The sequence below is a fragment of the Odontesthes bonariensis genome, chromosome 13 (genome assembly GCF_027942865.1).
Source record: "Odontesthes bonariensis isolate fOdoBon6 chromosome 13, fOdoBon6.hap1, whole genome shotgun sequence".
Lineage (NCBI taxonomy): Eukaryota > Metazoa > Chordata > Actinopteri > Atheriniformes > Atherinopsidae > Odontesthes > Odontesthes bonariensis.
In genome coordinates, this window is record NC_134518.1 from 25,176,069 (window position 1) to 25,201,739 (window position 25,671).

At 42.3% G+C, this 25,671-nt stretch overlaps 1 protein-coding gene across 8 annotated transcripts in view; it reads right to left on the reverse strand.

The window, feature by feature from the left end:
• Positions 1-807: 807 nt before the first annotated feature.
• Positions 808-25,671, reverse strand: part of diaph2 (diaphanous-related formin 2) — a 366,461-nt gene continuing 341,597 nt past the window's right edge. For all 8 annotated transcript variants that reach the window (XM_075481764.1, XM_075481768.1, XM_075481771.1 and 5 more), the window contains one exon: positions 808-4,302. In XM_075481764.1, the coding sequence (XP_075337879.1) occupies positions 4,238-4,302 (65 nt within the window). In that variant the 3' untranslated portion in view covers positions 808-4,237. The remainder of the gene's footprint in view (positions 4,303-25,671) is intronic.

Here is a 25,671-nt window from a genome sequence, read left to right on the forward strand (position 1 = left end):
GGAGTCTCGGGCCAGCACCCGTAAATTCTACCACGCTACGATAATGTAAGCTCGACAATCATCGCCCAACTGATAAGCCCTGAAATAAGTTGATGACTGAATTTAAATGTAAATTTCCATGTCTGCTCTCTTTGGGAGCTCTTGATAAGTAATAGAGGACGGTGTGTCATTCTCCAGTGACCGACCCAGGGAGACTTTTCCAAACATCTCTGGTGGAGTTTATGTGGTTTGGCTTTGTTTTCACACCGTGTTGCATCTTCTTCCTTTTGTTTTCATACTCTTCAATTGGCTTTACTTTTTCTATATATTTTTTGTTTAATTCCTCCCCACATTTATGATATACGATTGGAGGAACATTTTAAACCAATTCTCCTTTTTGATCAGATTCCACGGTGTGAGAGCAACAGATTCTTCCAGTTCAGTCGTGAACTGATGTCACTGTTAAGTTGTTTGATTATAATTATTATTTCTGGTGAATTAGGACCGAGGGGCTAGAGAATTTTGGCTGTTGGTTTTAGGCTTTGCCTCTTGCTTACAGAGACTTAGCTGGGTTGTTGGAATCTTTTTATCTTTGATAATGTAGCTGATGAAATCCCCACATTTTTCATCATTTGTATGCTAAATTGTTTCTACCAGTACCATATTTCGTGGCGTGGTGCATCCCACCACGTCTTTGCATTTGAGAAACTGCTACTCTGGGATTTGTTTTTAAAAAAAAAAAAAAAAAAAAAAAAAAAAGTCATTAGCTTTCCAACACGTAAGCCTGTGTTTAAAGAAATACTGTAAATAGAAGACAAAGAAACAGCATATCTTTCAGAAATCAGTTTATATATAACAAAGTGGTTATTATTTAGTACCATTCTCCATTACATATTCCATGGAAGGACAGTGTTCATAACCATTTTGTTGTTTTTTCTTTTTTTTTTTTCTTTAATGTTTCTAAGGATACAAATAAACTTAAAATGTTACAAATATAAATGTTTCTTAGGACAATAAAACACTCATTGACAACAAAGAAGGTAGGCAGGGATATGGATGGTGGCTTACACGTTGTGGTCAGACATGGTTTATCAACGCTCGTTGATTCAATCGCAATTGATCGTGCTCAAATCACCAGCAAACACTACCAAAGTGAAAAAGAACTGGATATGTAGCAGTCGGGAACTATTTACCACGAGATATGCTGTGCAAATAGTCCGCTCTGTTAGTGGCAATGTTGCATTTACAAATCTTAAACAAATATTTCTCTGTCTGAGCAGAATATTTAGTGAGGTAAAGTGCACAGTCAGTGAGTGTAAGTAAACGTGGAAATGTTTAATTTAGCTTAAGCACTTGCTGCCAGTCACCACAGAAATGGCTCCTTTACACTTCATACCCCTGCCCCCCCCCCCGCTCTCACAATTACCATGAGCACAGGTCATATTCATCGGATGAGGTTGGTTAGTAACAAGCACAAAGATGATGGGATGATTGGCTGTTTTTCACACATTGTGATTGACCAGTTCAGGCTCTTCAACCTCAGAGCTATTACTTCCTATAAAAAAAAACAAAAAAACAACCCACGTAATTATAATAATCCTAAAAGATGGGATGGGGAGAAACACGACAACCACTCACAGAGACGATGAGGAATGTTTTCACTGTAGAAGTCTCTTATAATTAAAATGAGGTGAAGTTCCATGTTTCCAGGCACAGACACCTTCTTTCTGACTCATTCATAGCATCTATTTAAAAGATGTTTGTTGTGATCACAGTTGCAGGGAAGATGCATGCTTCGAGACTTCTACAATGGCTAAAAATGTAGCTCTTGGCTCTGTCTATTATGACAAGCTTTTTTTTTCTTCTTTAATTCTAATGAATTTCTTCTTACTAGACTGTTTTAGATGAGAAATATCACATGACTATCGTACTTGAATCGGATCTTCTACTTTAAAAGACAGTTATTATCTGGTTCAATGTTTATTTAACAATGGCTAAAATAAAACTTAAAAATGTGCACGTCTCTACAACCTTCCTCATAATTTAGAAAGCTCTGAAATCCTGTTAAAAAATAAAATGGTTGGCACATGCAATTTGTAGTTTGAATAATGAACGATCCAATTTGTTACGCTGTTGCCATCAACCTCAAACAACTGGTTGTTTTAACATTAACGGCATCCAATCATGACATGGATAAAAAACGGGTCTTATTAGCTGTTTGAAATTTTACAGGGGTGGCGTGCAGAGAACAAAAGCGAGAAGCGTTTAGAAAGAGGAAATCACTTCCTTTGACAGCACATCTCTATCTCTGCTGTTTACAACGTGTCCTTAGAGCTCCCATCACTGCAGAGTCCCTTATGCAGAAAACTCATTCACAGTGCTTTCTCTCTGTGACTGTTAGACTCTGATATTCAGAGGGGAGTTATTGTCTTCTTAAATATGCAGACTTCTCAGAGCATTGTGGGAGCACCTTGAGCTGAGATGATGTGTAAAATTGCATTTTTGGAAGCATGCGGGTTGAGAGAGGAAGCTTCGTGAAACAGACACATCGCAAGCAGCACTGGCAGATTGTTTAAATGAAAAATCTCCATCTATTCAGCCCGGGAGTCAAGCACACTGAATCCCATTTTCCCTGGGTTCCTGTTCCGATTACTGAGCTGGCGTGGAGCACACGCGTACACTTGCCCCAAAGAGAAACACACACAGCCTAAAGCAGGGTTATGGTGTTTGTAAAGTAACTTGTGTCATGCTAAATGGGTCACTTATGTCATTAGTGCTGGGGAGTTGGAAGGCGTTTTGAGCTAAGACGAGCGTCGTCCTCTCTGCTGTGGCCCTCTGGTCATGCCCCGTCTCAATGTGGATTCAGTGGTTGTTTTTAGTCTCGTCTGCTTACAGTTTGGGAAAGTGAGGGGACAGAGTCGCCTTAGGCATGAATATAGGAAAAAAAAGTTCACAAGGAACTACGCAACAATGGGCCCACACAGAGAAACAGAACTTACCACAAGGTTTCTACTGTCCTGCACATGAAAGCCTTCTCCAGACAGACGTACTTTACTGGAGTGTCCTTTGTTTTCCTAAAATCAACAGTCCTAAATACAGTTTAAATGTTTTTTGTTTTTTTTTCCTCTCCACAAAGTTTAAAATTTTGATATGTGGTTCATGTACAATTTAAACACTCAAAGCTGTTTTCTGTGATATATATTATACTTGTTGATATCTCATTTTTTATGCAGTAAAAACAACATTGTATCATAATAATTACAAGTGTAAAAAAAAAAGAAAAAAAAAAAAGAATATCCACTGAAAATCTGCGGTGGGATTTCTGAGTTTCAGCAGATTTTCCAGGACTTCTTTCCAGACAGATGATCACTGGGCTGCTTTTCGTAGAGTCTTCAAAGTAGATTAATGTAAAAACTGTTGTAATACCTTCCTATAATCAAATGTCCTCCGCTGAAAACCTGCGTGGCCTAAGGAAAGGTCAGAGTTCACGGTCGTCTCTTCAGCGAGGCGGAGGCATTCAGGATGTGTTAATAGCAAAAGCGACCTTAGGACAGAAATCAGCACCTGAAGGCTTTGCTCAGACAGAAAATAACAAAATATAAAATGCATGGTGTCAAAATGGAGATTGTGGTTTCAACCTCTGTGAGTCACATGTTCTGTAGTATCGGTGTAGACAGCAGCCAGCTCTTGTGGCTTTGTTGGAGTGCGCAGAAATGACTGCTAGTTCAGTGACTTGTAGAAGGCTTGTTAATACGTCCTGGTTGGAAGGACGGCTGCACGTGTTCCTCGGTACAAGCATGTTGCACTTTGCCGTCCTTCCTGGCAGAATGTCTGTTTTGATACGCGGCGATATTTAATATTTCATGTCAAAACTCTGAACTTTAGCATTTTGATTATGAATGGATTAAAATAGGTTCAAACGTGCAAATAAAAACTTAAGACCTTTAATTTCAAAGCGCTAGAGTCTTTGTAATTGTTTTTTTTCTATCTATAAATCAAACCCAGCAGAGGACAACCATTAAAAGCAATGACAAATTACTGAATAAATATGTAAGGCCTCAGATGAACATAAATCTGGTTCTTCAGTATTTAGGCATTTCTGTTTCATACCTAATGCTGTGTCTATGTAACTTCTTTTGAGTGAGTGAGTGAGTGCCACAGTGAGGGTTGGTCTGCCCCTTCCTTCAGATGTCTCCCTGGTCTCCTCTTCGCAGGCCTCTTTGGCACTTATCTAGCGTCTTGTGGTAGGCGCGGGTAATCATCGAGCTTGGTGATTTGCGTTGTGGCGTGAGCGAGACCTTTCCAGGACTGCACGGCGGTTGTCTGTTTGGGAAGGAAGAAAAGACAGTCAGGAAAAGAGCGCGAGACTGAGAAAGAACAAGAAAGTGTTACATTGATCCTTTCTGGCGGAGGAGCTAAACTAAAAGAGGCAAAGAAAAGACGCAGAGGAGAAACAACACGAAGCAAATCCAGGCTGATTGAGAGCAGAGCAGCAGGGGAGGATGAAGGAACAGAGGAAGCTGCTGGAGTGGAGGTGCTTGTGTCTGGTGTCATAGTAACTCCATTTAGCTCCTGATCCTGCTTTCCACTTAAGAGCTCCTCAACTATTCACACAGTAGACAAAGTATTGGACAACAAAACAGGAGAAAGGAATAATATGATGACTCTGTGCATGTTAGTATTCTCATTGCTGCTCTCTGCCACCATCCTGTTCGCTACATGAGCTGGTCTCAGTGTCTAAACAGAGCGGCCTTTTTAAATCAACCAAAGCTTTTCTGCTGTTGCTTTTTCAAGGCAAAAGCTTTGCACTAGTGAACCTGTGGGATGCTTTTATTGTAGAGAAAAACACATTGTAGTGATCAGAGTTAGCAGAGCATCAGTTCAGGTAAACCACTTTAGCTCTCTGTGGCGCACAAACATCAATATGAGTGAGCCATCGAGCCTCGGCGAGACCGACCGAGTTCCTTTTTTTCCCCTTTGCCTAAACCTGTATGCTCATTTTAAGTCGCAACGGATGTTTCACTATTATGTTTGTGGTCAAAAAGCCAGTTAAACTTTGGGATTGCTATGCTGCCAGTTCCATGACGGAGTCGTACAAATATTTCCTCCAGCGCTATCCAACCATGGCTGCCCAGAAATGCCCATGACATCCGCCGGGCAGCCAGGTGGCAGGTGGGGCTGGACGGAACCAGGAAGCGTAGCCACAGAGACGACTGCAGGCAGACGCACACAGGACTCCTGGTATTTCTAAGTGTGCCGCTGCCAATGTGCCCATTACTCAGTGCCTGCTGTAGGGTGCCAGGCGTCTGGGGCTGTGCGTTGTTTAATGGCACTCGCTCCATCCATCATGTCAGGTAATGAGCTGAGAGTGAAAGTGATAGCTGGGAGACATCCACAAACATGTGCGCACGCACAGGAACCCACATTTACAGCAGAGAGCACCCCCTTCTTCAGATTGGATACAAAGCATCATGCAGATGGTGCACAGGAGGAGAGAAGGAGGAAGAGGGAGTGAGGGAACAGAAGGAGCAACAGGAAGACAGATCAAGATTTGTTTAAGAAAAAAGCAGGAAGGTTCCGTATCCTCTGCTTCTTTTAGCCTAACACACTGCACATGATCATCACAACTAACATGTTCTGGCAGCGTGTCTAAACACATCATGACTACTTATCCATGCGCTAATTTCTTCTGTCCACAGGTTGTGCTTCACTCTGTAAGCATGATTTACACAACCTTCCTCCCTTCAAAACAAGCTTCAACAGTAGGGAGGGGAAAAAAAATGGGGACAGTTTAAAAGCAGGGGGGGGGGTGTAGATCATCCACAATCCATCCCTGCCAATCATGCACAAGCTCAACTGCTGTAGCCTCATTTCTGGGCGAGCAATTGCCCTTAACCTCTCAGAGGAGCATGAAAAACCGAGCTGACGGAAAACAGACCTCACTCGAGTGTGTGGTCATCTTTTGCTCCGTCTTCGACAGTAAATACAGAGGGGAGATGGTGGAAATGATCAAAGGGAAGTTTACAGAGAAGGCCATTTTTGCATTAGGACAAATAAAATCATGAAAGAGAAACACATCGATCAAAAACACAACTAATTAGGCTTGAGTACTGTACATTTAGCTATCTTTGTAGCCGAGTACATGGCCATGCACCTTGTATTATGTTACAAATAGACAGAATACCCACCATCAGACCAACCTTGTTGTAAAGCTTTGACAAATAAATGGAAGAATATAGAATTTATTTTTCTAAAACAAGCCGTGGGGCTCTGGTGGTGCTGCCTCTTTGGCCATTAGCTCTCTTATCCTTGGTACAGATTCAAAGTACAGGTGTATTGATACTACTATGAGAAGTGTCCACTTAACAAGATAAAACAGTAGCCTCCGTTATTTGAAGAAGCATTTTGTCGAAGGCTTTTTTTTAACTATAGAGCATTGGTGTGGCCACTTGTTGGTGCCCTTCAGAAGCACTGCCTTATACTAAGCAGGGTTTGACAAATGACAAATGTCCTTTGGGGGGTTTTGGTCTCTCGCCTCACAGCCTAAATATATTGGAAAGCTTTCGTCAAAGACATCGCAAAGAGGGAGAAGAATTTTCTGCAAAATGCATCTCCCATCAGAGGATTCTTGAAAGGAGAGCTTTTAGCTTCTCAAAGACTTTTCTGTTCCTATCTTCAGGTGCATACAAGCCCATTTTTTCTCACCCCACATCAATCTATCACAACAATTGAACAAACAGCAGCCATTTCTACTGGGAGAAGGAACATTACTGCTGGCCTCTACTGGATTGAAAGCTTCGACACGCACACACAAACCAGCAGGGAGGGGAAAAGGAGGAGAGATCCGCACAAAAGACAGACTAGGATTTTTCTGCACTAATTGCAACTCTTTCTACTGGCATTGGTTTTGATGGTTTCTTTACCTGTTTCTCCCATAGGCGACATCTTTGCGAGTTACAATAAGAGTGACACACAGGAGCAGAAGAACAGGAGAAGAAATTGACAAAAGAAGAGCAGGTATTCCATGTTACAGCAGGGAGATGTTGGCATCCCAGAACTTAATTAAGTGCTGCCTGGCACCGCTTCCCAAAATGTTGCTAAACGCACCGCGGGCAGATGGTGGGGGGAATCACTGAAACACAGATATGCACAGATGCGCAGACCTTTTTCTCTCTCGGACACACTCGCACACATATGGAGGCAGCAATGCATTGTTCCTTAAGTTAACTTCACCGATAAATGCACTGGTTTGAGGGAACTGTACACACTTGACCACCCCCCCATCCCGTTTCTAACATACAGAAGCAAATCATGCCCTGTATATCATGATGATCCCGACAACAAGAGAGCCTCTGAGTGAGGAAACGGTAAGAGGAGGAAGAAGATAGGACACCGAGATTACTAAATAGCAAGAACTGGTGAACAACTTCAACTGTTTAGAGGGCCTCCAATGAGATAGAATTTCATGTTTTGATAGAAGTATTAGATTCCTCAAGAGATTAAATATCATTATGTCTTTTGTGTTCCTGTCATCTTTAGCTAATTGCAAATTACATCATGACGTGATTTTGTGAACCGCATAAGACGAAAATCCAGCCACCCATCTATCAAATAGTTTCTGCGTGAGGTACTTTGAGGAATTGCCTCTCAGCAGCCAGTATAAACAGGGAGCCTTTGGAGGGATTATTCCATGTTAGGGTTAGGGTAGTATCAGACTGAGCAAACATCTAAACACAGGGCTCGTATTGATCAAGATCAGATTCATATGATCACAAGACTAAACGGCTTCAGAGGGCAAGTGGAGTTGTTGTAGAATGTCTTGTATTAACAGCCTTTGCATCGCAGTGACATGATGTCTCTCATGTCACTGGATTTCTGCTCTATAATTCTCTCTCTACTCGTTTAACTTTGTGACGAGTTGAGACATAAAAAAGACGATTACATCTCTGCTCGGAGCCAATCAGCTTGTTGTGTTTGATTCCTGCAAAGAGAAAAGCATCTGGAGCACTAACAACAAGAACGGCCGCAACCCTCTATCACCGGTTTTCATCTCACCCTCCTCTCTCCCAGCCTCCAAGCTACAGAGTAATGGAACTCCCCACATAGAAACAAGATACGGTGTATAAATGGGATGCAGAGGCAGCACAGCTACTTCATCCTGCTAAAGTTATGGTCAGGGTATCACAAAACCACAACCCCTCGTTCAGTGGTGAGAGTGATCGTCCCAAACAAGAAGCAGGAGAGGAAACAAAAGGTGAGAAGATCATTGATCATTTTCCATCTGCTGTTCCTCCAGATAAAAACCAAAAAGACATGTTCACACACACCAGTTTTATTTGTCCAACAAATTTTAAAAAAAAGAGAAAATAACCAGAGCCTATGAACAGACTATGAACCCACTGTCAAAATGTAATTCATAATGACCAATTAGATTGTGATTGTAGGGTAGAAGATGAACTGATATCCAGAGATCATAAAAAAACCAAAACATTTTTAACGTGTCAAGTAACAGTGTATTATTTTTGTTTTGTCCAATTTCAGGGTCAGGAAAAATAAAAATAATTTTGAACTTTCAGACACTGAGGTCTCATTAATTAGCATTGGTATGCTCACATCGATGGGGGAAAAAAAACAAGTTGATGCAAAGTTTAAACCTGGATAAATACTCTGACTTCTCAAACATACAACCAGCAGTTGAATAAAAACAACTGATGCCACAAAGCAGGGGAATACAGTAAGAGGACGGGTGTATTTCAGGTAGGCGTTCCCTCAGTTTGGGATGCATATATAAGTTGAGGAATTGGAAGGAAATAGGAGGAAAACACAGTGCTACTTGTAGGATTACTAGAGAAGCAAATCAATACCCTTGTTCGACTGCACAACACCTCGAGGAAGAGAGTCTGGAGTGTTGGAACACTGTTCATTAGAACATTTAAACAAGCCTGATGGGCTCTGAAAAGGGGTTCGATGGAGTAAGAAAATAAAAACAACTTTTTAGCAGTTGTCAACAAAGATGTTTGGAAGGAAAAAAAAAAACACTTTTCAACTGTTCTGCTGAGGGTTGGATTGGGTTGATTATCCTGATCTATGTTATAGCTCGTGGAAATGGGAGCTGTGTAAATGGTGGTGGGAATGGCAGATGAGATGAAACGCCATCAAACATCACAAGATCTGTGAAACTAAAGCGTGGCTTCTTTAACAGGATGGTGGCTTTGTGATGACCCTCATAGTCGTCAGACTGAACAAAAAATTCAAAGGCCGTATACTACTACTGCTACTCAAAGAGCAGTGAATGCAAGTTTGCCAAAGAATATAACAGGAGTAAAAACCATTTGCAATCAAAACAGGCAAATGAGAACTGAGAGACTCTTTGCAGAGTATGAAAGGATTTTACAAGCTGCAATTGTTGGAAAAAGAAGTGCCTCAAGGTACTTACATTGCAAGGTGATTTTTATGTTATTGTGAAACTAAAGATTTGCTTCAAATATTAACGGCACCACCTTTAACTCAAAATGAAGTCTCGTCATTTAGCTCATTATTGGAAAGAAACTGCATTTTTTTTCCTGAGGTGCCCAAACTTGTGCATGTCACCAAAGGATGAATCCCACTTTACTCTGTTGAATGGATCCAATTTACTATGTTGACACATCCAGTCTGAGTCTTTCACTCCCCTCAAATCAAACACAACATTAAGCTGATATGTGCTTTTACTTTCATGTGAATGTGAATTTCCTGCAGCTAGTGATATGTTTTTTAAATGGGTATCACCTAAATGAGTGGGCTGTACGGATGTCAAGGGATCTGAAAGTGAGGAGGCTGAAATCTGTGTTTTGGTGTTTTTTTTCCCCCCTCCTGTATGTCAGAGCAGGCAGAAGTGATCATACTGACGGAGGAAAATGCCTCAGACTTGCCTGGATAAACATGCTTAGGCAAGATACTGAAATTCTCCCACTTGCTGTTTCTCCCTTTTTGAATCCCTCTTATTACTGACATTACCTCCAGTGTTTACACCAAAAAGCTGGCCACTTGTGATTTTTATGCAATCATGGTGCACAGAGGAAGCCAGCTAAATGTTAACACTGATTTTGAACTTAAAATGGACACTACATCTCACGGTATTCAGATTTGACGTGTGTTTACAGGGACGCGTTCCTGCTCGACAGTCTGTATACAGAATTTGGAGGGAAAATGAGTTTAACTGACATTCCTTTGAGATAAATGGAAATGAGGAGTGGTCAGCAGAAAGCAGGGTGGTCATAACACATGCAATTGGTTTTGACAGCACAGAGAGGTGGTTAGTCTTTCCATGCCTCTATCACCACTCTATCTCTGTGGATACTGAGATGTGCATGCCTGGCAATAATGGTTACAGACCCAGACAGTGAAACGAGCCATTCTTTCTCCCACTGCCTTCACATGACTCTCTTTCCCTGAATTCCACTTAAGCGCCAGACTCCCCGTGACAAACACTGGGTGAGGCAGCTTCACTCAAAAATGGCCTCAGATTTTTTTTACTTTTTACGCTATAGCTCACCTTTGGGGGCTCAAATCGACAGGCATACTGTGATTAAAAGCATCCATTTTTCCTTTCACATTTTCATATCAGCATAGCATTTAGTGCATTTGGACTTTCGAATCCACGCTGCTTCTTTCACCTCAACTAAAGAGAGCTTGGTCTGAGAGTAACGCCTCCCGACTGCTTGGTACAATGTATGTTTCAGGAGAGTAGGAAATTTGCCGCACTTCTTGGTACTCAAATGCTTTTTTTCCCCCCCAGTGTGATTAAAAGTACCACTTTGCCGACAGTGTTGACACTTGATAGATCTCACCTGGGATAAAACGACGAGACATAAAACATGTCTGCGCTTCATGCACTTACACTCTGCTTAACTCTGAGAGGAAATCTAAAAAAGACGGGAAAAAAAAGTCCTCTTAAGGCTTTCCTAACATTTTTGATGGGAAACAACAAACCTAGTAGACAACGGATGGCAGACTCCTCGCGGGCCCCTTCTGATTCAGAAATCTCCTTAAAATATCTCTGCTGGACTTGATTCCTCAGTCACGGAACAATGCCTCTCAGCATTCTGGGATGCAGCAGAGGCACGCACAGCCCAAATGAACAGTAATATGAAAACACTTTTGCAATCGATCAGTGCCTGAGGCAGAACTCACATTCATGATTGTCCTCTCAGCAGTCAGGTTTCAGGAGGCAGGCTTCAACCTAAGTATAACCATGAAAGACAACAAATATCCTCGAGAGTAAATTCCTGGAACAGCTAAGCATTGCCCACCTGTTTGCCTGCTGTTAGAATTTAGTTAACACTTTGACATCATCTCACTGCTTTGGCTCAACACTGCAGTATATAGTGCAGCTTACGATTGTTCAGGTAGAAGGATGTGCAGCACTACATGTGTTTAGTTATAACACGTGGATCTTTTTTCTTAGTCACTCATTTGCTCTGTAACAAATCATAAGATAGTGGTCATAACTATACTTTATAGTCCAAGGTGATATAAAATATCTCATATCCTTTCAACAAAAACCCAGAACAGAACAATAACATTTACAATAGTAATTTAAATCACAAAATGTACTACTTAGAATTGGAAAAAAGGAGTTGTGCATCAGAACATAATTTGAAAATTAATTTGGTCCTTATCAGGTCTTAAAATGAGGAACACACAACCTCAGATGAAAATCACATGACATATTACACTGTGTCATTATTCACTTAAGAAAAACTAAGTGAAAATGCAGCCTTACTGCTTCCAAAGGAATTAAGAGAATAAGTAGCAGCTGGGTGCTTCTAATCAAATCCACCTGATTAATTGGTCATTAGTAAACACCTAAATAAACAAATGTTGTGTTAGTTTGCTGGTCTGGAACATTTGGGTGTGTGTTAACACAACACAAAAGAAGAATATTCACAAGTGGAAAACACTCAAGACAGCTTTCAATCTTCCCAGGAGTGAGCGTCCTGGTAAGTTCACTCCAAGGTCAGACTGTGTAAGCCTCAGAGAAATTGCAAAGAACCCAAGAGCCACATCTCAGACACTACAGTCCTCAGTCAGCATGTTAAATGTTAAAGTTCATTACAGTACAATTAGCAAAGGACTGAACATGATTGGTAGGGTTGTAGAAGAAAGCCTCTTCTTTCTAAAAAGAACATGGCAGCAAAGCTGAGGTTTACAAAGTTGAATCTGAACAAACAAGCCTTCTGGAACAGTGTCCTTTGGACAGATGAGACCAAAGGGGAGATGTTTGGAGAAATCTAAACGCAGTGGAGGTGTGATGATTTGGGTTTGTTTAGCAGCCACAGGACCTGGAGACCGTGCAGTCATTGAGTTGACCATGAACTCCTACCAAAATATGGTAGCAACATTATTAGGGAAAGTGGACCAAAATTCTTTCTCATTGATGTGAAACATACAGAAAACGATTATACAAGGTACTGGTGTTTCTGAATCATGAAGTGTACTTAGCCTTTTACACTGCATCTGCATTTTGGTCAGTTTTTGTCATTGTCATCACTGGAGGTCTAACTCACTCAAGTAGACTATGCATGGAGGCTACTAGCATTGTTAAATTTGCACACTGGACTTCATCTTTGGATTTTGGGCTTCACCAGCAGCCTGAGACTTATGACCACAGGCGTGCAGGACCCATGGAGAGCACAGATGGGGCCTGTGGCAGAGGCCTGGGTTTCACAGGCCCGAGCCAGGAGAGAAAGTAATCCATCAGGCCAAGGCACTCTGGTGCCTAGGGGCGTCAGTCACTGATCCTGTAAGACTGATTGGGCCTCTGTGGGAGGACAGACCCCCTAACAGGGTGGACATCAGTGCCCGGCTTGCTCCACTGAGGCTTGAACTGAACTGGTCTAAGCCAAGGCAGTGACCTGCTTCCATTTAGATTCTGTGGAGGTAGCTATGTAGATCAAAGATATCAGTCTGCACTGAACATGTTTGTAGGACTTCAGTGAAAACACTCTCTAAACTTCCAATATTTAACATATCAAAGCAAAATTAGAAAATAATTCAGATATGAAAATGTGTCACTCTGACACAAATAATCCGTAACCTGTGCACTTTAATGCCTTAACAGTTTTATGTCATAAAACTGTCACATGGTGTAGTGGAAAACTTAAGGTGAAGTAATAGGACTCTAATTATTTTATCTAACTGTCTGATGAAAAGATGAGGCCAGAGGTGGCATCAGCCAGATGAGCAGCTGGAAAAAGCAGCAGCCAAGGCAAACCACATGATTGACAGGTGAATGAGTAGACACGGAGAGTGTTAGACAAATGGAAGCAAAGATATAGTTTGACAGACAGATGGGAACGTAAATGGATGGTTTGGCAGCATGATAAGGTAAATAGGCTGATGGATCACCGAACAAATGCAAAAGGAGAAAGGCAGAAAATAAAAGAAGAAAAGAAAGGAATGCCTGCCTGCCTGCAGACAACAAAAGATAGGAAGCCAGATAGCCTGATAAACACAGATGGATTGTGTTGATACACAGGGAGGTGGGGCAAGATCGATAGATTGTTTTATTCTATTTGCTTGGCAAACTGAAGATTTGATATGGCTGGTATCAAGGCGATCTGTTTCCGACGACGCCAGGCGTGACTGTTACAGATGGCGAGATAGCGACACATCTCAATCTTTGGCTAGTCTCGCTGCAGTCAATCTTAGCTGCAGTGCTAGCACCGCTTTCAGTGGTGTCATCACTTCTGGGTTATCGAAAAGACTTGATCTATAAAGCTCTAGCCCTAAACAGGTTTGATCTCAGGTGGCAGTTTAAAAAAAGGTAAGCATGGATCAAAAACTAAAAGAGTTGTAGCTCGGAAGAACAAGGCTGCCAAATGGAGAAAGGGAAGGATTCTTCAACTCAGTTTTGAACAAAACAAAATGGATGCCCTGACAACCCGACGCCTCATTACTGCTGCTTACATTTATCATGTCAAAATGGAAGACAAGGCTGTGCAGAGTTTTAGAGGCAAGGGCTCTCCTAGTTAGAAAGGTGGCTTCTCTCCGTGGCTGCTTGAGGGACATGGGGGTGCACTGCAACAGCATTGATGAGTGTTCCAGGGCTTATAATAGACAGGAAAGGCCTAGAAAGCATGCCCTTTAGAGATGCAGCATCTCTCACAGTCTGACAGCTTACAGGGTCTAGGCTTCACAATGACACCTTCACGGTGCGCTCAAGATGACACACAAACACACATGCTCACAGGTGTTGAAAAGTCTCTGAAACCCAAATAAGTTTTGCAGCACAGGCGCATAATTACACACAGACAAGCGTAAGCACATGCACGCACTCACACACTAATTCATCTGCGATGCAGAGATAATACCTGACAAGTGGAATCTCAGCATCATGCTGACAGTATTAATACTTAAAAAACAAGCCAGGCTATAAAAACATCCAACGTTCACTCCAAAAATGGGCTTCTGGAGACGAACATCTGTTCGTGCCATGTTAGGGAAGTAGTGAGACTCTCACTGTAAACAAAATAAAGCTACTGTAAAGCCCAATTTCTAGGAATAGAGTTGCATTTCTGTCAGAACCGTGAAAAAAAGTAAGTAACCAGTCGTAGAATGTTCCTGGGTCATTTACACAACAAAGGACAGCTCAGCCCACAACAACTCACAAGTAGAAATGAAATAATATTTGAAAAAATTCAGAGCTTATTAAAAGAGACCTAAAAATGCTATTTAATTGGAGCTATAAAAAGTCCCACTTGCAATTGTACAACTGCTCCATTCATCATTTCTCCATTTATTTCATGCTCTCAGGCATCAAAAAATGTTTCACAGTCTACCCAAGTCTGTATCTTTAACATGAGGTGAAACATCTTAGATGGTTTACCACAAAGTGCAACGGTGGTCATTTATTGATCAGCGCAAAAAGCAAAGTCTGAAACCGGTTCAAGAGCCGCTGAGTTTTCCAGTAACAACTCAAACTGCCATCCAATCTCAGGCTCCTCCAGCACTCCACACCACTGATGCCAGCTTAATAAAACATGGTGTTGTGTGTTATTTATTTATCAAACCCCCTTTTGATGTGTCCCAACTCACAGTCAGAGCTGCGATGGAGATCACAGAAGGCTTTAGAAGGGAGCAGCCTCGTTCTTTCCTTCATGCGATCACCATCGGACCCATTTGGCCATGTGAAGATGCGCCCTTCTGTTCACATGGGGGATGCAGGTTGGTGCGCTTCCAGAAACACTTTTCACTTTCTCTTTTAAAATAAATCATTCATACTGAGAGATGCTCCCTCGTGTACACAAAACACCACAGCCCGTCCTGTGATGGGCTACACTTTGCTACCTTCATGTTTCTGCTCGTGCACGGTCTGTGTCGCTGTCAGTGGGAGTTTTAGTGTAGAAAACTTAAAGCAGAGGTGACGGATGCAGGACATATAGACACACTGGCCGAAGACGCAGCAGTTATATTACGTTTTGAAATGAATCATTTGGAATTTCTTTTCAAATTTCATTTTATTTGCTGAGAATTCTTGAAGTTTCAGTTGAAAATATTTCCATGCTGCAGACGATGTGGTCAATAACTCATCTACCTTCACACAGTGGTAGTTTGTCTGAGTCAGGACAGACCTTGACAAGCTTTTGCTACATTAGTTACTGTCCACTACCTGAATGGACAAAGTGGTTGCATTTCTAAAGGTGTGTATGGACCATGCACATGCTGTTTGTGTGTACTGGCAGCTGCAGGTTGGCTACACATACCCACAGCCCACACATCTCATGCGACAATGGATTCTGTGTGGATGAAAAATTCATCTGTCCCCTTCACTTATTCATCAAGGAGGACAATTTTTCTGCAGGGATGCCCTCCAGAGATGCGACGCTCACATGCCAGGCGGCCTGCCACCACTTTACCCACAAGGTTTTCAATAAAACAAGCAAACAACACTATTCCAACAGCTATAAATAAGTGATCGTTCCTGAATAAAGTGCTGTACACAAACCCCCTCGCCGAGGCCTCTCATCACACATTAATAGGAGCCTGTACTGGCCAAAGTTATTTCTCTCCTTCCTTCCTTCAGTCTCTATCTTGTAGCAGAGTGAGGGAACAGTCAGCAGAGGGGAAGTCAGATCATCTTCATAGCATCACCTGGCTCAATGCTAGTTAAGATACAGCGCTATCTCTTCTATGATTTATTAGGCTATCAACATGCACTGCCCCTTCTCTTCCTCTCTTATCCATTTCATCCACAGAAAAACACAACCATGCATGCGCACACAAACTTGAGTTACTTTCGTAGTTATTTCTCTTATTCCGGAGACAGGTTGTTCACAAGCAGCTTGACTATTCAGAGAGGTAACTCGGCAGATGCTTGGGCATCTGTCAACACGGTGCTATTGTTAGTTAGTTTCTGATGAGATTTACATGGCAAAAAGATATTCTACTGAGAATATGAGAGCGGATCACATCTAATCCGTGCACCTGCGTCTTGGCAATGTAAAGTCTCTTTTCCATTCCGACCAACACACACAACACGAGCAGATACATAGAACCCCCCCACTCAATCAAGACTGCAAACTCACACAGCAGCTTGAGTCTGATTTAGATGCGAATGTTCCTGAGGCTCAGAGGATCTGAAATACCATACTTCTGTAAACACACACAGTACACCTCTTATAATTGAAAATGAGGAAGACATGAGACGTTCTTGCAGACTCATGGCTATTTTCTACCAGAGGAAATTAATGTTTTTTAGGAATTTGGGGATTTTACTGACTTTGTGTTTATGGGAACCATCTTATTCTGCTCTTTACGTTTGCAAAATGAGGTCTTAAAAGAGTAGCTTTTGATGTATTATGCCCTAATCTTTAATATTCCTTAATTTAAAAGTTTTACTCGGGGCACAAGTGCACTGAATTAACTTTTAAGATTTAGTTCCTGAGGCCTTTACTTTCTGGGACTGTTTGGCTTATTATAGTTTTTCTCTCCCTGACTGATGTGTGCGCGGAGACACAAACACAAACTGTGCACATCAAACCTGTGCTGATTAAAAAGGAACTGGGTCACAAGTGTCCTGGCTGGTGGCACTTTTACTCTGGCTCAATAAGTCCCACAGTTACCCAGAATCCCTTGGCATCCATGTCAGAGTCAGGGCCTGCGGCAACACACCTGTGTCCACACTTCTTCTCTGGGATCAATTAGCATTAAAGTTTCAGAGCTGCTTTCCCGCCGGGTGGACATAGTGTACACTGGAGGGGTACAGCCTGAGAACAGCCAAAGAAAGGGACTGACAGAGACGTGAAGAGAGACATGGATTTGTAGACACACACCGCAGCAGTCAAAACACATACACAACCATTCCTCATCCTTTTGCCTGTACCAGCTACATTTTGGGGTCCAAGTCCAGGATTCTGGCTGTTTTTCACGAGAGAACCAATGAAAAGGTCAATTTTTTTTTTTTTTTTTTACGACAGCGGTTCAGTTGAAAACACTACAAAGTAATTCAGACACATCGGACATTATGTGAAGACCAACAGCAAAACAACTGTGATGACACCAGGATGAGTTACTGTACTGGTCAATGTTCAGACTGCTGGCAATTTAAATTGTCCAAACATCTGATCTTCATGGCAATGCGGCAACATCCCTACGCTTATGGAACTGGTTTACAATTCTAGGTTATGTTCAGCTATTACAGCTTTGGCTGGAAGGAAGTCTACCTGTCTGTCCACAGACTGCTGTCCTCCATATCTGTACCATAAAAGTAGCAAGATTGGTGTTACTGTGAGTGACGCAGGGGACACCTTAAATTTAGTTTTGACTGATTTCAATTGCACTTCAAACTACCTCGAAATCTAATCTGGAGCTACACCACTGGGAGAGTCAGCTAGAGCTCCTTGCAGGCTGTCTCGCTTGATCTTGATTTCTGACTGCTGCCAGGACAGCTCTCATCATTCTTACAAGCTAAATATGGCTGGAGTTGGTAACCGTGGTGACGTGGTGAGCTCAGCATGGTAGCGGGCATCGGCTGATCACAAGTTACATTTACAAAAGCAATCTGACCCACCGAGAGAACCAACGACTGAACAGCTAAGGATTGCAAAAACTGAATTTGATGATTTTTTTCTAAATTTTTTTTCCATTTTCTATACCCGCTTAATCTGTCAGTCGGGTCGCGAGGGGGGCTGGAGCCTATCCCAGCAGTCATCGGGCGAGAGGCGGGGTACACCCTGGACAGGTCGCCAGTCCATCACAGGGCCACACAGAGACAAACGAGACGAACAACCACACACACGCTCCTCGGGAAACCAATTTGGACAGTGGGAGGAAGCCGGGATACCCGGAGAGAACCCACGCATACACAGGGAGAACATGCAAACTCCACGCAGAAAGGCCCCAGCCAAGATTTGAACCTGGAACCCTCTCGCTGTGAGGCGACGGTGCTAACCACCACACCACAACAATGATTGCATCATTGTTGCCTTTCCCTAAATGTGGAACCAATGAAACCAATTTATTTCCAAAGTTGTTCTGACGACTAGCGCTCCAATTGAGAAGAATTATGTAAAAATCTTTCTGACGTCTCCCTTCTTCAGAAAGTAACTCTTATTTATGTGCAAACAAGTAAAAAGTGCCAGTAATTAGGTTAGTACTGGCACTTTTTTCTGGCATCCTCTGTTGCTGTGTCAACAAAGGAAATTTCAGTGCATGTTCTGACATCAGACCAAGGAGTAATGGCGCACAGTCTGAAATCACAAGCCAATGTGTCCAGTAGACTCAACGGTTACAGTCGGCGAAAAATATCACCCTCAAGTGACAAACTGTTTTTGTATGTGGGATGTAGGCACTAACAAAGAAAAATCTTTAGTTATTAAAAAAACACGTGTTCTTGTGTCCAGGGCCTGAAACAATCTAATTAAACTGAAAAAGAGACAGAACCATTAGATAATGTAGTTGTGACACTGAGATGTGAATTTATTGATGATATCTATGCTTTACCATCATGTCTGTCACTGAGCTTAATTTGAATTCAAGAACTATTTACAAAAAAAAACAAAAAAAACACTTGTGAACAGTTTTTGTTACTACTGATTTTAGTCCATTAGTATAAGCGTCTCCCCATTTAAATTAAGCGTCACGTAGCTCGTCCAAAACTAACAGACAGTCAACAAGTAGCCGCTCGTGTTTGTTTTGAAGGGACTGTTCAATCCTGGGGCTTTCACCCTGGGTGGGCTTTCCCACCACCATGTGTCACTTTACAGGGAGCATGGATGTGTTTGGCTGTGTATTCCCATCAATGTACGTGTGTGTGTGCCACTGAGGAAAAAGAGCACTGAGGGCAGCTGTACCTGCGCTGCCTCGTGCTTGTCTCTTGACAGTGCCCTTCACATCACAGCATGGGACTGGATATGGGATCTGACAGAAGTGACCTCCATGCCACATCAACCTCACAACACAAACAAATAGACCAGCACAAGCAGATCTGCACACACACACCTAATAACATGCTGGCATATATGATGATTTAGTGCTTGTGCCATTAATTCTAAAACAGAAACTATGTTGGCGCACAAAAGACATAAGAAATACAAAAACATTCTTTAAGATATTCATAAAATACCACGTTTTCAAACACATTTGTGTGATGTACATCCACAAACTGCACACCAGACTTCCCCCTCTAGGCTACTTAGCCACCCAACCCACCCTGTCAGACAGCTATCGATAGGGATTCCAGCAGAGCGTCTGCTAGACAGCATGGGTAAACAAAGACGGGATGAAAAAAGAGCTTGAATCAAAGGCAGAGTGAGGGCCTGTTATCCTCTCTGAGCAGGAAATCATTTGCTGGCAATTTGTGACTCATTTTGAAGCATTTTTTGCAGGGGGTGCTTTTGTCACATATGTAGTGACAAGGAGGTTGAATGTGGGGAGTTAATTTTAGTGGTAAACCTTTACTTCTACATTTAAAATATCAACACGTTTGTTCTTTGTTGTGTCCAGAGATTTGTTGGCTAATAAGATTTTTGGTGTGTGCGTGTCAAACAGAAGGCCGTAATTGATGGGAATCATTGCCAGCACAATTCAGTGTGATTGATAGAGAGCAGAGGAAGCACTTAAATTTGTATTTTTGCTCTCCCCGCTGTAAGTAATAAAGAATATACAGCACTTGTGCCACTGTCTAGAATTCAGCAGAATGATCATTTTATTTGGCATGTCTTTTCTTAACTTTTCAATCAATACAGCGCTGCCACCTTCTTTAACTGATTAGCCTTATCTTAATCCCCATAAACACATTGTTGTTACAAGTAAATCCATTTTCTTCACACTCTTTTCACCAGTGACATATGTTTCAAGCCTCCCGAAGGCCTAATTGAAATTAAGTTATGTGACCTTTGGGGTACCTATAGGGGCCTGATTGTTCCACGACCCCCCTTCTATATTTCATTTGCTCAAACCTCATAAATCAGCCTGTTGAACTTGGTTGGGATGATGGTCTCGACCTTTCTTATGACATTTCCAAATGGCCACATCATCCACCTAGGATCATGGCACCATGAAAGTCACCCAACCATGGTATATGAAGATGAGAATGAGTCCACTACACTGAGTGCAGGGGAGAAAATGGAGCTGTGGCACTGAGAAACAGCACTGATTGCCACAAGTGGTGTTCTGTGACCACAGTTTCTAAGAAACTTAAACTTTTCTCAATGATGGCAGGTCTCACATATTATAAGTGCGTGGAATGCTTTTGATTTGGACAAAAGACAAATTCATGATAAATACTCAAGTTTTGTGAAGAGGCATTTCAAATTAATCAGACCATCGGAGAAGCTACTGGTAGAGAGAGAAAAAAATGGCCCATCAATGAAGTGGGTTTACATGGTCTTTACTGCAGCTCTGTTTGAAGACGTCCTTGTAGTAATGTGTATCCAGATCGACTGCAGCAACTGCAAGACGAGCTCTCTTTTCTGCAGTGCTGTACATGCACGGTGCTGCAAAAGAAGTCCTTTGTATTTGTGTGTACTACACGGAGAGAAGTAAAGGTCCACTTCTGACAAGCCTAGAGGGAATAGGAACATCTGGTGGACCGGCTGCTCCTCTGGTTAACATGCTCCTCCTCAGTGGCCCCAGACGACACACACCCGGGTACCATGTGCACACAAACGCTCGTGTTGACAGATACACATATGAAGGCAAAGTGCATGTACATATGTAGTAACACAGTTTCCTTTCTTGGCTAAATGTGCCATAGTCTTTAACAGTAAATCCAAATTTTGCTCATTTCATGTAAATAATGGTCCTTCATGGCAATAGATTTAAAACCATTATTGCAGCAGAGAGCAACAAAAATAGAAGGCCCATCATTCATGCAATGAGACTGAAGAGCAACTATGTCCAATTTGCACCAGATGCTCCTCAGAGCCGAATTAAACCTGCATTATAGCTTGTGGAAAATGTCATGTTATTGGCAAGGTGAACCCTCTCCATTCCAACCCCTGCTCTTGATGTTGCTATGCATGGATTTGTACTGGCTCACTCCCATATCCACCCAGTAATCGACTGAATACAGAGCCATGACATTTTTCATCTTTCTCGCTCTGTCATTTACACGCATATGTACTTGAAGTCTTCAATCGCACCTCTGCTCATCTCCACTGACATGTCATCAATGCCGCTCTGGACAGAGCCCAGCGTCAATTAACAGTTTCTTCACTTTCGTTAAGTAAGTCATGTTGGAGGTTGCGTTTCCACTGAGTGTTATGGGTGTGTAACGGGATACGACAGGGAGAGTGGGTTACTATTCCTCTGTGAAAGGTTGAATTACTTGATAAAAGTGGCAGCAGTCTGACTGGAATGATTGCTCACTGCCCCCAGGGCTGGCATTTGGTGCCCAAGGCAAGATATTGCACTAATAACTCCTCTCTTTCTCCCACACACATTTTGGAGTCTGTGCCCATATATGCACTCCCTAAAATTTTCCTCATTTGACCAGTACCTGAGAACCCCCAGCCGAGTGATTTCATAGTGATTTAAATTTTTTTCCCCTATAGCGCCAACTCCAGGATATCTGGCTCTCACAATGACAGTAAAAATACGTGGACTCTCAGATCCAAAGACCTAGGGCCTCATGTAGAAAGACTTGGATTTCCTACTGAAACATGGCGTACGCTCAAACCCAAATGCCCTCCAACGTACTTAAATATGTGATCCGACATTAAGCTGGATGTGAAGCGGAGACTGGCTGCCCATCGCCGCAGTGTGGCCAAAACAGGCGGGTGGGGGGGGTGACCGACTCTGTTTGAACAGAGAGTCGGCGCAACTATGGGTGACACTGCTCTCTCTGGGGTGACTGATTACCCCCAAGGTAAATACCGATGTTTTTGTGTAACTCACAACGTGTTCATACAGTAACGTGAAGAAGTGCGCCGGGGAAAAGGTGAGGCTGATTAAGACATTTCACACTTTACGCACAGGGTTATTAACATTTGCCCACAGAGACGACCAGGGGCTTTAACCACCGACTATGATGCTGTGAAGACGGGATAGAAATTGGGGGCGCACATACTCAATGCACGTCACGGGGAATAATATTAGGACAATTACACGCATAAAGTTACTCACCGAGAAGCCAACCATCACGGACAGTGCCACCTTGTAGTCTGTTCCCAACAATGCTGTTACTCTGAATGTATGAAACGAGCGTTGAACCACTGCAGCTTGCCACAATGTTGGTTAATTGCATTTACGCATCACATATGATCTGTACATCGATCGAATGAAAATGTTTCCTGTTAACATAAAAATTCATCATGTGATTGCGCTTTTATAGCAATGTGTGTGCAGTCGATAGCTCCAATTACATTAGGAAAGCTGGCTCTCGCTTCAAATTGAGCTTTAATGTTGGCCTGTTCAACTGCATTGTGGGAATTTGATCTAAGTGGCTGAGATGCGGATAATTCTGTCCCACGCGCTGCCATGGCTCGGCTCAGGGTAGACTGGCACAGTCCCAATCGGTTGGCCAGCTCCCTCTGGAATGCCCCGGTTGGAACCCCAGTGTGCACATCACCTGCGAGCTGCGGCAGCGCATGGCTCCTTGCTGCCGCAGCTCTGCGCACAGTTCTAGGAGGATTTCCCTCAAAACGGCTAATGAGCCAGTCGCCATCAAATGCCAGCAAATGCTCTGTCTAGTGAACACATGCTCTCTTCGAATTGCACCATTTTTCAACGTCTTCTAATACTGCTAAAGCAGCCATTGTTTTTAATGGTATGCAATGCACCACTTTGCGCTACTTTTATATCCACTCGTGTAATTGCAGACACATGGGTGTGTTAATTGTTCATTTATCTCAAATGTGCACATCACTGTCTGAGGACTAATTGTTTTCACATTTATTTATTATAACAGTTTCCCAACATCACCTTAGGTGTCGCCAAAGAATCAACAGCTGTAGAAAAGTGCGTACGCCAGCCCTGAAGTTGGCGTGAGGCACCGCACATTTCCACGGTCTTTTCGCTCTTGATACATCTGATCGTTCACGTGAAAAAGTGCGTACGCCACTATTATGTGCGTATGCACCCTTTGTACATGAGGCCCCTAATCTCCAGCTTCTGGAATACTTCAGCCAGGCCTCACTGGAGAAAGTGGAAGGAAGGTGTACATGTCAGAAGCAGGCTACACATTCAGAACAGCCTGAGTAACACCAAGCTGGTTTCCTGCCAAAGCCTCAGCATCCTTCCTTCAACAATCTATGTCATGGACGTGCTAATGATGGTAAAGCAGCCAGTACCCTCAGAGAGCAGTAATTTAGACAGTACTAACACTATTACCAGTGCAGTCATTTCATGGCGACGATATGCTCCTGATATAGCCCCCCCCCCCCCCCCCCCACACACACACACACACTCCAAAAAAAAAAGCCTACTCTCCACACTCTGTGGTTTCTTTTTGGCAACATGACAAGAGGAGATAATTAGACAAAGCCCGTGTGCACACATTTTCACCGACTTAAATGAAAAAAGAAATGGAATCTGAACAAAAAAAACGCTCCAGACTTATTGTAAATGTTTACTTTCACAGCTGTGTCTCATGGCTGAGAAAGTGAGTGTATTGATTTTCCTTTTCAGAGAAATAAGACTGAAGGAGGGAACATAAATAAAAGCGAGGAAACTAGACAATGTTATGGAGAAGAGGAAGGAGGGTGGAAGGCATCGAGGAAGAGAAGATATTGCAAAACATAAAAAAAAGGCTTTTTTAATGTTATTGGTACGTGAACAGGAGACGGGGAGTTATTTTTACACCCAGCATCCTAACAGAATGTGTGGGGTGATGAACCTGTGGGGTATACATCGATTTCTCCAATATTGAGCAACACAAGTAGCGTCTAAGTATCTTGAGCAGTGGCCTCCTGCAGCCGACCATCACACACACCCAATTTCCAAATTGATGAATCTCACCAGGCATCTATGTGTTTGTACACCTGCCATCAATCATTTCCACCTGAGAGTGGGAGTGTGTCTGTGGGTATGAGTAGAATTTTATATGTAGTATCGCACAATCAGGGATGCATTGATAACTCTTACTTTAGTACCAATAAGGTCGCAAGGTTTTGAAATTTCAGGCAACCAAATTAATATGCTAGTATGGTGTCACCAAGCATTTTAAGCCAGTGGAGGAAATATATCGGACTTAGTGAAGCACCTCAGGTGCATTTAAATTTATTTAACATTTGACCTTAAATAAGGTCAAAATGTTCATATCCTGCAATGTTACAATTATTTTTTGGGAATTAAGAAATGGCATCTGTTGAAGCGCCAATGTCATCTTCTTTAGCTTCATCTTGCCATGGATCATAGCATCATGTTGGTGCTGCTCATAACTTTGGTTGTTCTCTGCCGAAATTTATTGTGTGCGTGTGTGTTAGCACATTGTGGCTCAGATTTATTATCACTTTGCACCTGGCACAAAAATTGAAAATTGACAGTAGAAAAATTGCTGTTGGTTTTTTCAATCGGGGGCGCGGTGTGATTACCTGAGAAGCAGGTTTCTGTTTTTTGTGCCTTGCCCTGCTGCACATGTATTTATGGAAGTTTCCCTTTCAGAGTACAAACATTGGGGGAGGAGTTTTTAGATCAATTACGCAAACTTATTTGTTTTACTCCAATTGTGAAAGTTTACATGAAAGTTAAGCTCACAGTCTTTTTTTGTAACAGACCCAAAAAGTGCAGCTTAAATACTTGAAATGAAACCAGTAATCATGTTCATGCTTATGTGACTTGTGCTGAACAAAAAAACAAGCCGCACCCGAGTCGTTGGCATGTCACATGATTCTGGTTCACAAACATTCCTGGTGTACATGAAACTAGTACCTATAACTTAGTACACAACTGTACATAACTTAGGGCCATTGGCAATTTTTTTTCATTCGTTAAAATGAACCTATTTTCCAAGTCAAGTTAGTAAAAAATGTCCAATTTGATTTGAAAAATTTAAGTCGTTTTTGTACTCAATTTCTGGTATTGTGGCATTCCAAGGTCCTATAATAGAATATTTTCAGCACAAAAGCATCTGGTGATGAATACTGAAGAGCTTTGAGGCAAAGGGTCTAAAGTAAAAGTCACATTAGAGAATCTAAATTGCCTTCTCGTTTGTTTAACTCTGAAAATTCTGCAGACTTCTCTGGTCCTCATCAACGACCTATTCAACAT